Below are 16,954 nucleotides of genomic sequence, written 5' to 3' on the forward strand. Positions count from 1 at the left end.
CGAGAAAAGGAAGAAATAGTTTTTGCTGAGAATTTGAAAGTGGACTATCTTATTGCCTATATAGGCGACATCGAGAAATGCCCGTACTTAAGTTTAAACTCAGAAATTTCGGTGCACAATGCAATGTGGGATTACAGGAGAGCAAAGCGCGCTGACTTCTGAATCCCCGCGAAAAATACAAAAACAAAAACAGAACTTGCTTTCTCAACTGACCTTCGCTTGGATACAGAAAACAGCTGAATGACGTCCTCAAGATTCTTATCACATTAAATGCACGTCAAATGAGTCGTATACAAAAGAGAAAGCTACAGATTGAGTGTGCACAACTGTTCAACTGATATCTCGTGATCCTTTTTTAAGGTGCTATATTTATTCATTGAAGCCCTATGTTGAAGCTACATTTGAGCTTATAAGCTAGTTAATAAATTACGTTTTGATGGGCGCCACTAAAGAACTATTCTGCGCAAATTCGGAAGTAATGCTAACTAGTAATTCAAATAAACTTGGCGACATAGCATTCTGTACTCGTCGATAACAAAGTTAGTATACTCTACGAGGTCAGCGCCGGCATCAATCAGCCATGCGCAGCAGTCAAAGTTTCCAGTAGTAACAGCCGCGTGAAGAACGGGCCAACCAGATTCGTCCAAAATGTTGACGTCATGACCTTCCTCGACCAATAGTTTTACGTGTTCTAAATCTCCATTTGCGGCTGCGCGATGGAGGCAGGAGGAAGATTTTGCAAATGTAAGTTGTTGGACACGAGATGAAGACTCGGCAACCATCTTGTTAAATATTTCTATATTGTGTTCGTAATCATTTGTAGGTTCTTGTTGTTCTTCCACTGTGTCTCGTGCAGAGCTGACTTCGTCATGAACAATTTGACTCCGGAGGACGTCTCTTCTTTCTTCCGACACAATTACGTTTTCAACAGGTGCTTGGCAATCCGTTGTTTCATTTAATTGATCTTCACAAAGAAAATTTGTTTCATGTTTGTTACCCCCTTGTTCACCGCAGCTTGAGAGTGTTTCAAAGTTTTCATTCTCGTTCGGCTCCTCAGGAATTTTTTCCATTTTGAAAGACGCAGGAATTGAAAAGCCTCGCGCCCTTACAACTAATGGCGGATCAGCGACAAAACTTGAGTTTGAGATTTGTGCCTCGAGATCTTCACAGTCGGAGCTTCCATCACTGTTTGATTCTTCATTTAGTATTTTTTCTTCTTCTGGAAAGCTAGGCATACTTTCTCTGTCAATCTGACTTTCACAGTCTTCGATACCAACAGTGTCATAGAAATTTCCCTCTGCAATCACTATTTCAGGAATGTTACTGTCATCTTCCAGAATTTTCGCAACAGGTGTAAAATCGAGACTTCGCTTTCCTTCCAGAACGGCTGGGAGTGATTTTGACCTTCCTCTAAAGCCAACATTGTGATCTTTATCATTAATCTGCGAGAAAAAGATATCTATAGCCTTATTTAAATCTTCCCGAATGTCAGAAATTTGTCTGTGCTGGGCTCCTTGTAGTCGTAAAGGAAGTGACCTCGCCCTTTCTAACTGTGCTTTGTGTTTAATACTTCCGTTGCCATGAAGTGGCTTTCGCTCGGTGTTAACCGCTCTTTCTTTTTCGCTGGAGCCATCGTTGTGAGTTTGGGAGTGAAGCTGTATGATTTCAGCATCACATAAAACTTCCTGTTCATTAAAACCTTCGTAAATAAACGGCAGAGATTGCGTTCTTCTTGCCTTTGTGTTAGAGTCATGTGAGCTGTCGTGACTTTGTAAACTGCTTTGTCTGGCGTGTTTTCTTAGACTCAATGACATGTTAGCTTTTCCTGCTTCATCTAAAACTAAGGGCAAAGATTTTGAGCGCGTTCTTCGAGATTTTTTTCTTTCTCGTGAATGTTCATTGCTTTTGTCGATATGGTCGAGCGGTTGACGGAAACAATATTCGCCGTGGCGGCAATTACTAAAATTAGGATAGTCTTCTTTCAAAGGAACTCTCGGTTCGCCAACAAAACGTAAACTTGTCAAGGGAAGTGATTGACTTCTTTGCCGCGCTTTAATTTTCACAGTTTTCTGTGACACTGAATCCACTCTGAAATCCGAAGCGAAACCGCTTTTTTCACTGTAGGCCTCCGTGGAAAGATTACTTTGTTCCAAATGACACGGCAATGAAGTTCGTCTCCTTTCAAAGTCTGACTGAAAAAACTCATCCTCCATGTCTTGTTTGCCACTCTTCAATTTAATCATCGACAGTTTATCGAAGTCGGTAATCAAACTGTTAGACTTGTCCAAATTTGTGAAATCCAAGGTGGACGAGTTTGTCATGTCTGTTGTTTCACTGTGTGAATTTTTCCCACGGTCTTCAAATTCATGTTGTATACTCACTGGAAGTGATAACCTTCTAAGAGTTAATTCGTCTTCTCGATAACCTTCTCCGCTGGTTAGTGTTTCTGTTGTTTGCTCTCGGTTCAGCGCTCTACAACCAATCTCTTCCAGCTCTTCCCGCTCTTCCCCTGTGTTACTGCCGCCGTTAATTCCTTGCTGTGAGTATTCTTCTGGGATCAAGAAAGGAAGAGATTTACAGCGTTTGCTTCTAACGGGAACTGCTGATTGTTCTGATGTATGTATTGCTGTTAGAGTGGGCTCTAAATTGTTGCCTGTATTCCCGTCAATGGTACTGGAGGTGAAAGCTCTCGGCCTGGCCTCCTCGTTCCGTTCATGTCCTTGTCTCAGTGAATCGGTTTTTGTGCTTTCCATGACTGCTCTCGAGTGTCTCCTCTTTTGTTTTCGGATCAATCCCCCACTTGAAAGCTTTACTTTTGGCCGAGTTATGTTTCTTGGCGATCGAGTTTCAAGAAATCTTGACCCTTCGCTCGCTCTTCTTTCAACTACACAATCCTCCTCCGCACGATCCAATACTTTTTCGATCTGCGTTAAAATTGGAACACTGTATGAGCGATTTCTGTGAGAGCCTTCCATTTTCATAGGCTAAAAGAATAATCTGTCTTCAAAACACTTGTGAGTTAAACAAATCGAGCGGTTGTTCAATTGGCAGTCGTGACAAAATTGTGTATTTTAAGTAATTATTTCAGTGCTTTGTTATCTCGCCTGGCAGGAACACGTCAAACGTTAGCTGTTATATTCTGGCGTTACACGCATGGGAAGTGAAGCGTTATACCGGCTACACAACCTGCCGCAGGTCAGACTTTTCTTTGTCTGTTAAGAGATCCTAAGAGGCTTATTATTGTCAGGCTTTATCTAGAAGCTTGTGGATGGATTATGAAGAATAAAAAGAACAAAAAAATGTCGCAAAATTCGTCATTTATGCGCTGAAAGAATGACTAGTCCGATATCACAAATAAATTTCATTAATGCGAAAAAATAAAACAAAGGAAAGATGACACTAGCAAATACACGTATCTACGAGACATTCAAAACCTTCTTCTTTTGTTTCAATTTATTTGAGAAGTAACGAAATTATATCAAAAAAATTCTAGTTGACTTACCAGCAAATCTCTAGCGTTTTTACGTTGGAAAACTGGCGGTCGGTCAATATAATATTCGATGTTCAAATCCCAGGCTTGTGAAATTAGCCATGTAAATTTCCTTAATAAACGAGAGAAATATCACCTTGTCATCGGTGAATAGCAAATCCGAGCAGCTGTCCTACAACACGCTTTTTCATCGTGTTCATCACCTAGGTAACGATAAAATGAAAACTTTCTAGTCGCGTTTCGTGCCAAAGTGAACGAAAACCGCACAGACCACGAGAGATTTTTTAGATGTCTAGACGACGCCCTTGAAACTGTTACATAACTTATATTGAAGCCACGGATCATATCGAAAGCTAGACCATAAGGTATGCCAAACGTTTTTATTATACAGTAACACATGATTGCGCTTTTTTCGGAAATGCAAAAAGACAGTTATCTACTCGCGTTTTTGATTACGTTTGGCCGATGAAATGAACTGATATCGCTAGCCCAACACCGGAAATCACGAAAATAAACCTTGAGCCTGTATTTTTCAAATGGCTCTATATATCGGCCAGGATGTCAATGGGCTTTCCGGAAGCGAGTCAATCCACGATTTTCTTGGTGCCAATAATCACGGAAACTGGGGATAGCGTCACGAGTAATGCATGCGCAGTTGCCACTAAGACCTCGAATCAAAATGGCGTCGACTATTAAAACAGCGTTGTTTGATCATTAGAACATTAGACATTTATTAACGTTAAAATCCCTCTGCAAGACATGTAGAAACCTCTCTACAGTCTACCGCCTGACAGACAAGATACGAATTTCTGATGTTATACCAAACTACTGACAAGCAAAGCTATCACATGCTGGCAAGCAAACAAAATAGGACAAAGAGCCGCCCCTTTATCGGCGGACAATATCCTGGCTTCAACCAAATTCGCCTCGGATACACTGTAACAATTTCATGTCACTTATGCTCCAATCTCAAGAATAAAATAAAATAAAATACATTTTGATGTGACCCATCAGTTGTAAGGTAAATTTATTTTTGACTACACCAACTATCCTTGCTCGACAAACCAATGCCGTCAAATTGGCCCTTTTCATTCGAGGTCGACTAATTTCTGTTTTTAAAATCAGCTGTATAAGAGTACATGAGCGATCGAAGATGATGAATAATAATATTGGAAAAAGAAAAAAATGTATTTCTTCATCAGAAGAATATTGTGTTCAGCACCAATTAATTTACTAAGTAACTTTGAACGCAAATTTTGATGAGTCACAATGTCAACTGCATTTCTAACACATGTAGTCTGTGTTTGTTTTTACGATGGTGAAAACTCCTTTTCCAGGTCTGTTGATTAGGGTCTAAAACTGGCCGTTTAAAACAACTCGTAAGAGTCACTGTCCTTTAGACGATAAATTTACCAATGACAACTCCAAATATCAAAGCTAAGATTAGATAAGCTATCGTCATTGGTGGCAAATTCACACTGCCGTTTTCTGTGGGGACTACGGACACACTGGATGAAGACGCCTGCGTTGCTGGGGAAGACAGCTGATCAACATTTTTCCTGAGCCGGACTGTCTCAGCCTGTAAGCACAAACACAACATCATTACTGTGTGAGATACAATCCATCACTGACTTCAAACAAGGAATAGTCAGGAAAATATGGATGATAAGACGAAGTGTGATAGAATGATAAAAAGCTGAGAGGGAACAGGAAGGAAGATAAGCCTTATAAGATACAAGCTTGCTGTTTGGGGCAAGACAGAAGCAGCTCATTGTATCCAATTGACTGGACATATTTTACAACAAAATTGTTCATAACAACTGACAGCCTATATGGCAACAACTTGACAACTCGAGGTACTAGACAAAAACTGGTTTCAAAACTCTGTTTGATTTAAAAGCCTCGCTAAACTACAAAAGCAGAGGTTGCTCACCAGGGACAAAACAAGGAAAGCACCGTGTGGTGCTACTCAAGAGGGGTCAAAAAAATGTAGGTACTGGGTTGTAACGAAAGGCAGTTTACACCAAAATCTTGGAGCATTAAATTTTGGGCAAAAAATACACACATTGACTATGTCAAATGATACATACCATTAAAATAGTCTTTTCAGTTTTCAGTTTTTCTATTTCCTCATTCATGACTCTTCTTTCATCAGAATCCTGTTTAAAATATTGATCCCACATAGAAATCACAAAAAGCTTCACATTTTGACAAACTGCAATCTTGCCATGTAACTGACTTCACGGTGCAGTTCACATTTCCAGACAGAGAACTTTAAAATGTATGTTAAAAAGAATGCAATGGAAATGCACAGCAATGAAAGATTTTCTTGAGCCAGTTCATTGTCATTGAAAACCCACACATGTAAGTTTTACTTTTCAAATTGAACAAATGTTTTCATAATGTACACTGGCCTTAGCTCTCGACTGACGAACAGGGGATTAGTTAAGGGCCAGACACTGGGCAAACTGGCCAGCTTTGAGAACGATTTTAATGGCCCAGTTTGACCATCATGAGGAAATTCTTTTCCTATAGAAAAGCTCGGTTCTAAACATATTGCTTCCCTGTGACTACCAATTGCCTTCCTGTCATAAACCTTAATGAAATCCCTGAATAAGTATACGAGAATTATCTCAGGTATTGTAAGGAGATTGTTTTATGACAAGAAATCCTTGAATCATGAAAACTTTACTTGAGCAATGCACATATATTGTCCATCTTGTATAATAAAAGAAACCAAATTGGAACAGCAAAACTTAAGGGCTTGTACTTCAGGCTAGCAATAGAGTCGGTGACAAAGAGAGATGAGTTTGTAAAGTGACAAAAGTCTCTTGTGATGGTTGTTATTTAGACTAAGTAATAAGGCAGCAGTGTCACTGCAACGTGTCATGCAACAGCATTGAATTGAGAGTTAAAAACTGTTGTTGCACATATAACCAACTGTGATTAAGTTTCAGCAACAAGTTACAAAGTAGACATGAGTTCAACTCTACACATCATGTTGTCATGACACAATATAGATGGTGAAATGCACAACAACACTTTTCACATTGGAATGAAACGTTGTAGGACGAGCTGCCCATAATACTTAGCCATTACAAATGCCAGTGATTTGTGGACTTGTGCAAAGCTGATAGAATTATACAGTTGTAACAGAGAACAAAACAATGGTGTAACAAAACTACTGAATTCTTTGAAGCTTTGAGAGCTAGGAACAATAAACACCAAATGGCTGTTCCTACGAGTCTTAAGTTAAATAACTTTTAGCCCACTCTACAGCCTTGCTAGCAGCACCATGAGGGCCAGATTGGTTTAACATAAGCCATTCTAAGAAATGCTGTCTGATCCTGCAAAGTGCATGTATACCATGCACTATTCATGGTGCATTTATACAACTTTCCATTCCAGTGCCTGCTCCATAAAACCTGCACAAAGACATTCCTGTCCAAGCTTCTTGATAAATAACAGCTTCCTAATTAGAATATTACATCATTATGTGGCTACTGTACCAGCAATGATTTTGTTGATGTTGGAACTTCCACTCCTGGATCAGCATAAGAGCTATTTCGAGTAGGTGCAATCACAGTACTCTCTACTGCTAGAGTTTCTGTCTTGGACGTCTTAGCCACAGGAGGCTGTTCTTTGCTCAAATTCTCACTTTCCTACCAGGGGCAGAGAAACATCAAGAAATTAGTCAGCAAAAGGGTACAGAGTAAAACCATGCTGTTAAAATCACTGAGAAAACATCATGACAATACAGCTAATGTTATAGCTTACAAAGGCATGCATGTGAGCTATAGTGAGAGGCTGCTATCACTGGACACAATGCTCTCTCAAAATGTTCTTGACACACAAGTCAAGGTTCAGTTTAAAATCATTCTTCTTTCAAATTTTGGGAAAAACCTCGTAAGCATACAAGAATGATTTACAACAAATCATGTTATGCAACCAGGGCAAGCTTTAGAAGAACAGCCTACAATATCATCATGTCACCCAACAAGACTTGGTGGTCACTGCTCCAAGAGAGCCCACATCAAGGTTGGTTGAGGCATCTTGCACCCCACACAACACACCACGCCGTTTGATGTGTAATGCTGTTTTAAACAGTCGTGTCCCATGATTGTCAACTGGGTCAACTGCATTGATCTCTATAATCATTGCTTAGACCCTCTCATGGCACAAGAGGATTTGTTATACCACCTAACTAAAATATGTTCTCCAATTGGAAGAGAACATGCCACGTGTCATGGGTCAAAACTCACTAACTCCCTAGGAAAACAACAACTTAGACTTTTATCTAGCACTCGATCAGGTTCGTTGTTCACGTAGAAACTGCAGCAAGTTTGTGTGCCAGCACAGCTTGTTCTATTTTTGAGTTGGAAGGTATAAAACACACTAATGACTGGTACCACAAGTTTTTTTCCCCTCGATCCTTAATGAGGGTCTCGGTGAAACAAAACTCGCTGTTCCCTTAGGGCCACGTATACAGTGCTTAGTGCTAACCTATATCAACTACAGCACTTACATTAGTGCCCACATTCTCCACATGTTTAGCTTCACCCTCCTCCACATAGTCAAAGACACATTTCAACTTGGAGTCCATGAATGCACTCTGGTCAGCCTCTTTCCACTGTTATAATTAATAAGTCAAATAAAGAGTTATTGTCGACTGAGTGTGAGTGGAAATACTCACCAAGTTCTTTCTTTTGTTCATGTGGACAAAGACAAGATTATCACCCACTTATAAACAGAAAAATGAACAAGGTCGATGTTTTTTTCAGTAACAAGTGATTAGCAGCAAAGTATGCGAAATTGTAGGCAATGTGACAGACAACGCATGGCTGTTGATATTATTACCAATAGAAACGTGGTAAGTTGCCCGTGACAGCACCATAATTTTAAGGCCAAAACATTGTCATTAATATCACTACTCTACATGTATGTAGATAAAGGTAAGGAAACTATTCAATTCTCAAAAAGCTTGGGGTAGTTTTTTGAGAGAAAATTCAACTCTAAAAATTTGCACAAAAATCAACTGTGGCAGTACAGTACAGGTCAGAGATAAGCCACCACAAATTCACAAGAAAAACATGTTACCAAAAAAATCCATTAAGGCAACAGTGCGTGTCCAGTGCAAATAAACACACAGCAAGACTCTCTACCATGTATGAGATAGATGTTGGTGTTTTATTGTGAATTTACAAAACTATCCTGGTCCCAATGGTTTTCTTTCTTCTTCCTGCTACTGAACTGAAAAAGTTGCCACGGAGGTCAAAGTGAGTGAAAGAAGTAAACTGTATTGATTGCCACTGCATAACTCGTTTTGTTCTTATCATTTGGAACTTATACAAGAAAACATTCTTCCATTTAAAGCACTTTGCTCTGACTGTTAGAATCAGAAATACTAAACTTTTAAACTTTTCACGGTAATCTAGCAAAACAGTTCACGCAGACATGAATTGCCTATTAACTATAAGTTGGCTGGCAAAAATAGTACAAGAATCATGTACTTAACTCAGTGACCAAAGGAACCATCATTGATAAAGTTCAAGACTCTTTTCAGCTTCTCCACTTCTGCCATGCTTACGGCAGTATTTACATTGTATTATATTAGATCGTGTGAATTTTTGGCCTCAGCGATTGTCCAAACAATGCAATGTGTTTTAATCTTGATGCCATCCTGATAACTTATTCATGATTCAAGGTGGCTGGATCATTAAGAAACATAAACAACAAAGCATTATGTTAGTTATGCAAATTTAGATGTGGCGACAGTATTTTGGAATTTTCAAAACAATTTCAACAAGGCAAATTTATAGCAGTGCAAAACAAGGGCAAAAATGTGCAGAAGAATTGAAAAGAAATGTGACAATTGCACCTCTATTTTACATGTCCTTATTAAGCCATTGACGCCTGTGCTGGCCGTAACTGGCCACGTTAAAACCACCCCCCTAATCCCTGTGCCGGCCGTAACCAACCATAAAAGAAGCATGTGAGGACAATTGCCTTTCCTACCCTCCCTGGAGACTTTTTGGTTCTCCTAATGTCCTATTATTGTTAAGGATAAATAAACCAATAAAAATTGACTTTCTGAGCATATTTTTAGAGGACTTTAGGGGTCCAAGAGAGACAGTTTTTTGTCTTAAAATCATGCACTTGAAAAGTGCAGGTAATCATGGTGCGTTGCAGGTCAAATCTAAAAGCTTCCAAGGTCTTGTTTTCATTCCTAAAACTGAGAAATTACTTCTTTGGGACTTAAAACGGAAAGGGAAGACACAAATCAATGTTTAGGTGGCCTCAGAATGGCAGATCAAGGTGTACAGAGTCATCAAACCTTTCTGGCGAAGAATTTTTTCTTCCTTCAACCACTGCAAAAACATGATGATCGGTGCGCTTTCAAGTGAGTTTTGCATACAGATCGTGGATTAAAAGCAGCTTCCCGGACTTAGGAAAACAAAAATGGTAATGTACAGTATTACTTCGAAGTTGAATTCAACTTTTGGAATGATTAGTAAAGCCATGACTGATAAATTGTCTCAAAAGTAGTCAGCAAAAACTCAAGCTTTTGCTTTAGGGTGAAGAATTAATTTGAACATGCGGTCATGCAGCGAAGCAAGTCTGCCAAATTTTGAACATTTTTTTTGCTTTCAGATACATGTAGGTTATTTTGCTTCATCTTGAATGAAAATTTCTTATTGAACTTCCTGTCATGTTTCTGTCATTTGGTTACCTTTATTTGGGAATTTTAGGTTTTTTAAAGGTTTTTAAAAGTTTTAGCTCTCTTTAAAGGTTTTTTAGGTTTTTTAACAGTATTTTGCACGCTGGATTTCTGCGTATTTAATTTACCATGAATCTCCGCAGTTCGTTGTTTAGTCTACTCGCTTGGTTCAAAAATGTTTTTTCAGTATTATTCAGCTACTACAGAACTCCTGCGAAAAGAACTAGGTGGGCACTAATTTAACACAGTTGAAATAGATTTATTTCAAAATAATTGGCTTGTTTTTGTTGTCTTTTTGATTTACAACTTTCATTGTGCGACAAAATATTACAGTGCTGCAAAGAAATTAATTGATTCCTTGTTTTCAGATTGATTTTTACATGTGTCTTTCGCTTTTATTTTCCATTGTGTTCGTAAAGGTTAGCCATTATAATACAAGAATGGATATTCTGTTGTATTTGGTTTTATTTTGTCCTCCGAAGTCAATAATAACTCATTTTCTCATATTCAATTTTCTCGGCTTCCATGTGACATTTTGCTGTGCGGTAAAGAAATAATATAATTTCTTGTTTTCTTATCAGTTTCACAGATCAAGTTGAGTTCTCTTTGTTGATTTTTTAAAATATTTTGGCCCTTCATTTATTCAACTTAGAATATACGATGTCTTGAAGTCTGATCTTGTGTCTGTGATTACTATGCATATGGTTTATTTTTGTACTTTTGCTCACTCTGAAATATTCCAAAAAATGCCAGGGAATTAGGGGCGGGTCGTGAGCAATTTCATGCAGGTGTCAATGGGTTAAGTCCTTTACCTCTCACATGTACTGTACATTTATTCTTCGTAAGTCATCACCTACCAGTGTTTCATGATCAACTTCTCCTTCTGGGGCAAACATTGTCTGAACCATAAACTTGTGTTTGCTTTTCTCCTTTGGATCATACTCAAATGGCTGCAACATCACTATAACAACACAAGAACACTTGAAAAATAGACAAACTACATGTACTCAAAATCACTCTTACAGTCTTGTATTTTCACTTAACAAGAGAACAAATAGTGTACATTGAGAGAAAAATGGTCAGACAATGTGCAAGTCTAAATTCTACTCAAAGCTTCTGAAACTAGTCAGAAGAAAGATGCCCCATCTCTTCCAAATGTAGTAAGCCCAACCTTTTAAAAAAATGCACAACTCGTCCTAATAGCCCATCTCAAGTAGCGTAACTACCAACAACAAGCCCAGAAAACAATATTTCAAAATATAAATCAATACCTTGAAGAAATGTCCACGCCAACCCTTTGTTTATTCGAACACAACACTATTTCGTGCCCAAAAATGTTATCAAGAAATACATGTATAGTACATGGCAATGAGTAACCATTTTACTGGTTTGGAATATTGTTTTACTATTACTTACTACATCTAATATCCTAATAATACACTTAGAAAAAAAACACTTGATTCTGATTGGCTATGAGCCAACACCAATGCAGAAAGTGTAATACAAGTGCAAATTACAACAAAGATTTCCAAAGTATGAAGACACTACTAACAATCATCCAAGGTGTTTCAAAGGCGGTCAAAGTTTGCCCAAATCATTCAAAGAAAGTCAAAGACAATTTAAGTAGACGTCTGTCAAACATTTCCGAAGATCACCAAAACTCTTCCGAAGATTTATGAATATCATCTGAACATGTTTGGACAACTCCAAAAACACCTGAACCCTTCTACAGATTTCCAAAGAGTTTTGAAGTTCATCCAAAGATAGCGTAACACTATCTTCTTATTAACCGAGAGTGAGGTCTTAAAAAGAAAATCTCAAATCGAGACCTTGCTATATTGAGTAAGCAATAGCAAGGTCAATATGGCAAGGTCAAGGTTTGAGATTTTTCTGTAAAGACCAGACGTTCAAGGTTAATAAGTTGTTTATTACATGGCTTTTTCTTTGTTTTTGCAGGCTGTAATCAGCCTGTGGGCATTATGGGAGAATAATACCCTAGAATTAGTCAATCAGATTGTGTGTTATGTTGGCTACAAACACAATAACGTCAAATATTATCAATGATTTTCCAACATTACCAGAAGTTTTGCAAATATTTTCAGAAATTTCAAAGATGGGCATTGCACACTGCTTTAGTATTCAACTAATGTATACTCACAGGTTGCAAATAGTCTTCTTTTAAGTGTATTATTAACGAGCAGTTACATGATTATACTCATGTAATTTCAAATAAACAAGCAATTGTAATTTAATCCAAAACTTTAAGTTGCACTCACCCTATGGGCTTGGCAATTTTGTTCGTCTCTTGGAAAATTTACACATGCTTATTCATTCAAATTACCCTCAAAATAATGTGATACCCTATGCAAATTTAATTTCACACCTAAACAAAACATTTGCTTTTGCCTTATTATTCAAAATTGCACACTAAAATCATGTGATTGCCAACACAAACAATAATTGCTGCCAAAAAAAAAAAACAATCAGGCCATTGTTTTGCACATATGATAGTATAAGTACAAACACACACAAAAAAATCTGAAAATAGGAATTTTGGTTGAAATTGTGATGTGCTACAAATTTAAAATAATAAATCACTAGAAATTACAATGATGTGCTAATTAGGTATTCTCATTGGTTTTATAATTCACATGCAACGGTTGTCCACACAAGGAAAAAACTTCAAGTACTGTTTTTTCTTGACACATATTGGAGAAAAAGGTAAATATACAACCAAGTTTCTGCGTTGCAAACAACATGTAGTAATTTGTACCTTGTTAAAACATTTGAATCTCCTGGAATAGACATTTATGCGTTACGACAGATCTCGTGTGACAAAATTAAAGGTATCCAAATACTGTCTGTTTTCAGTACATTGTAAGAGCTAGGTATAAACATATTCGCCTAGGTCCAAGCATACACCAGATTCAACTGATAAAATATGTATGCCGACTTCAAGAAATTGTTTAACTTACCCGCAACTTCAACAACCCCGTGAGGTTCAACAAATCCGCTGTTTGGACGAACACAGTATCGCTTTGGAGCGGTTGTTTTTACTTTGAAACATACTTTCCTTTCTGTGGGGTTCGTGAGTTTAAGGTTTGCTGTGACGACTGTTGTGAAAGATCCTAAAATAAACCAGGTGATTGCATAGTTAAATATGTGATAAGCGAGGCAGAATTTGATTCAAGTCAGAAACGGCTTTACGCCACAATAAGAAACAATAGAAACAAGAATTACCTCGAAAGCGTAATTCTGTGGCTGGTTCAAGCTTCAGCACTTGTTCTGCCTCCGCCATTTCTAATCATGGACCGCAGGAGTGAGGAAAGTCGTAAAAATCCACGGCGATTTTCCAACAAAATACTCCCCAAACCCCAAACAATATGGCAGCCAACTCAACGATGACGAATGGGTTTTGCAATGAGCATGTGTCAAGGTGAGCTCGCTGACCGAAAGATGCGGGCGCACCAATCAGATCCAAGATGGCGGCCATGTCGTGCGGTACCAGCCAGCTGTGTTGTAGGCGTAAACAGGGAGGCCCCTACTTCCACCCCCACTGGCCGCTTTCCCTTCGTGTTTCGCCCATTTTATGCCTGTTATACAGGCTATCTACACCCCTCACGTTCCACAGTACTTCCACAATAATAGGGGGGGTTACATTACTATTATTAGGTATCTTATTTATGGACCGCAAACTAGTAATAAGGACAAATTCAGTGACTATGACCAAAGTTCTCAAAACTTGACTCTGCTCTTGGTCCAAACATTTTGAAAACCGAAAATTTCTTCTAATGTGGGCGAAAATAACCCATCTCTCTTCCCAGGTACCAGCGATGGGGAAGGGTGAGCTTGACAGAATGCGAGGTGGGGAGGGGGGGGGGGGGGTGAACCCTGCGATGAACTTGCATCTCATCCAATGGGGGTGACAATATTCCTATTCGCTTCAAGCTATCGCACTGAGAAGGCTTCATTTTACTTTCTATACCGTTGAGAAATGTTGACGGTTTTATTGTTACGTTTAGATAGTATACTCCTTATAGACTACAAACATTTAAAGTGCTTGTGGGGTAACTGGTGAAATGTTTGGCTATTCTGGTGTGATTGGTTTTCAAGAATTGCAAAATTTCTGAGTGGCAAAAGTGCTAAATTATCAACTCAGATATTCTTTGTAAAATTTTAAGTTTTCAATCCCGCGTCGTTCAAATGGTATTCATTACATCGGGCTTAAATTCCTTGGGCCAGTTAATCTTGCTGTGCCCTTTCAATATTCAGAATTCTGATGTTTTTTGCTGCTTTATTAGAAACTGTATGCCTTAATGAGGCAAATATTGTAAACAATGATTTCCCTGTACCACAGTTTTAAAAGGCAAACGGCAACACCGTCCTCAGACCCAGTCTGTAGGCGTACTAGCGCCATCTTTGATAACCAGTCAGGCAAACAATTGACAACACGCGATATTAACTCTTTTTTATTAGTTCCAGTGCTATTGCGTAAGTGTCTCTTCATTGCAATGTGGAGTAATCACCCTCTACTGAATGCACACCAGTGGAACCAGGATAATTCGTTTTTTTTTTTCTTTTCTAGAAAGCAAGCGATAAATATTGAAGCATTTCATAATTATTACAAATACGTATACTTTATATTAGTTTATCTTATGTTGAGCTAAATTTCGATCGATTATTTTTGTATGAAATGATATATTATGCTTGTATATAACTTAAAATAGCTTTTATAAATCGCGATGGAGGTATGCAACTTCGTTTAACTGCCCCGCCTGCACACAGAAATATTGTTTTCCTTCAGGTAACAGCCCGATGGCTAGGTGTTTTTAAACAAAGCATTGCAAACTATTGCATTTATAAAAGCAATATTTTGCGGTATGTATTTATTGTTCATGTCTGTAACATAATTCTATACATGCATGTAATAAGCTGCGAAGCAATGTAACTATGAGATAAAATAAAAACCGACCAGTCATGTAATTTAGAGTCGATATGACTTGAATCGGTTTAAATATTTTCAGTCTTTTGCACGTAAGACGCTTTGTTTTTAAATATTCGTATAAAATACCATATAAAACAGCTTCCCAGCCCCACGATTGTGCATAATAACCATGCAGATATTTTAATTAAGAAATAGAAAACATTTCGCGTGTTTCTGTCGAGTTATAGAAACACGAAGTTTAGTAGAACGAGAAATGCTGTGGGAACGCGAGCCGCGATATTACGTGTATAACTTGCAATACTGGCTCTGGTCGTTCAAGGAGTTGATAACGTTATCCTCCGCTTACTACGATTATCAGTTGAGTAAGGCGGGACGAAAGTTTGGTCACCAAGTTTTAACCTAAAAATCGTGTTGTTGTCACGGGCAACTTACCTCGTTTCCGTTGGTAACAATATCAACAGCCGTTGGTCGCCTGTCGCGTCGCCTACAATTTCGCGCGCTTTGCTGCTAATTGACGTCAAAGGCGGACAAGTTGCCAACGGATACGGAGCCAGTTGCTCGTGACAACAAAACGATTTTTACCTTAAAACTTGGTGACCAAACTTTCGTCCCGCCTTACTCAACTGATAATCGTAGTAAATCACTATCCCGAGGGCAATCGTTACCAAAAACAACTACGTTATTCACGGGATGGCAATTTATTCCGTGGATAGCGTTAGATACTCTCAAAACAACAGGGCCCTGGTCTACAACAACCAATTTGAAATTGGTTCTGTCCATGACATTTTTTGGCTGTTCTCAACATACACTGGTTCTATCCGCTTTTGGATATCGAATTCGAGCAAAAAAATTGTCCCGAAATTGTAGTCAGGCATTAATTTATGGACATTTTAGAGTCGCTAGGGCGGTTTTCAATTGAGTGTGGAAAGTAAGCAGGCAATTACTTTGGTTGTGGTTTTGGTCTTGGTTTTAGATTGGCTGAGTAGTCTAATTGATTAGTAGTTGGTTTGGTTTTGGTTTTACGACGCTCAATTGAAAACCGCTCTATGAGCTGTTGATTCTACTCAGTGAGTCGTCCAATGCGTGCATAATATCTACTCTATGAGGTAATGATCCTCGGCCTCTAGTTCAGTAGCTTGTACGAGTTTACTGAAAACTGAATGTGGATTGGCCATTAATACACCGGGACTGTCAAACTCTGCAATCTGAAACACAGCAAATTAAAGTTGTAAAACAATCTGCTCTTACTAAACAAACTGGCAGAGATGCAAGTTTACTGCTTTGGCAGGTTACTTGTAATCAGCTACTTGGCAAGACTTGAATCTGAATTTATCTCAGAATCTGTAGTTATACCTCTTTTCTCCTTTAATGTTACTTTCATGGCGATACGTCGGTTATGGCAACAACACTGAACGGAGATAGGGGTAGATTTAGTTTTAAAATATTGCCATTTGAAGATCACTAGTAGCTATTTCTCGAGGGTATCATAGTTATTTTGCATAAGGTCTTATGTTTTTCAAAAGAACATACCTGAAATAGTCTTTTACCTCGAGTACAGTTCAAAGTCAAGGTATAATTTTAGCAGACAATTGTTCCACAAGTTAATGAATGAGGGAAGGATTTGCTAAAACACTGATTTTAGTAAAATTTCATAGGAAGGGTGAAAGACACAGACATTGTCTATATGCTGTGATCTGGGGATGTTTTCTTTCCGAAAATAAGTAATCAATAATCTCATTTTTCGTAATTACTCATGATCAAAGAATAACAAAGTTACCTACTATGGGCTTAACATATAACT

General features: G+C 38.3%; 3 protein-coding genes across 4 annotated transcripts in view; all 3 read right to left on the minus strand.

Moving 5' to 3' along the window:
• LOC145501307 (uncharacterized) lies at positions 1–4,107 on the minus strand. Its single transcript, XM_081480791.1, has one exon. The coding sequence runs from the start codon at positions 2,979–2,981 to the stop codon at positions 486–488; it is 2,496 nt and encodes an 831-aa protein (XP_081336917.1). The 5' UTR covers positions 2,982–4,107; the 3' UTR covers positions 1–485.
• An 86-nt stretch (positions 4,108–4,193) lies between these two features.
• Positions 4,194–14,026, minus strand: LOC145501321 (vesicle-associated membrane protein-associated protein A-like). Its single transcript, XM_081480811.1, has 7 exons — positions 13,449–14,026; positions 13,184–13,336; positions 11,066–11,169; positions 8,016–8,120; positions 7,000–7,152; positions 5,581–5,649; positions 4,194–5,069 (listed from the first exon to the last, which is right to left on the minus strand). Exons 1-7 carry the CDS (start codon positions 13,504–13,506, stop codon positions 4,887–4,889), a joined length of 825 nt encoding a protein of 274 aa, XP_081336937.1. The 5' UTR covers positions 13,507–14,026; the 3' UTR covers positions 4,194–4,886.
• A 66-nt stretch (positions 14,027–14,092) lies between these two features.
• The window catches only part of LOC145501306 (ATP-binding cassette sub-family C member 5-like), a 28,619-nt gene continuing 25,757 nt past the window's right edge, over positions 14,093–16,954 (minus strand). For both annotated transcript variants that reach the window (XM_081480790.1, XM_081480789.1), the window contains one exon: positions 14,093–16,358. In XM_081480790.1, the coding sequence (XP_081336916.1) occupies positions 16,248–16,358 (111 nt within the window). In that variant the 3' untranslated portion in view covers positions 14,093–16,247. The remainder of the gene's footprint in view (positions 16,359–16,954) is intronic.

Source organism: Orbicella franksi, chromosome 10, assembly GCF_964199315.1.
Source record: "Orbicella franksi chromosome 10, jaOrbFran1.1, whole genome shotgun sequence".
NCBI classification, from domain to species: Eukaryota; Metazoa; Cnidaria; class Anthozoa; order Scleractinia; family Merulinidae; genus Orbicella; species Orbicella franksi.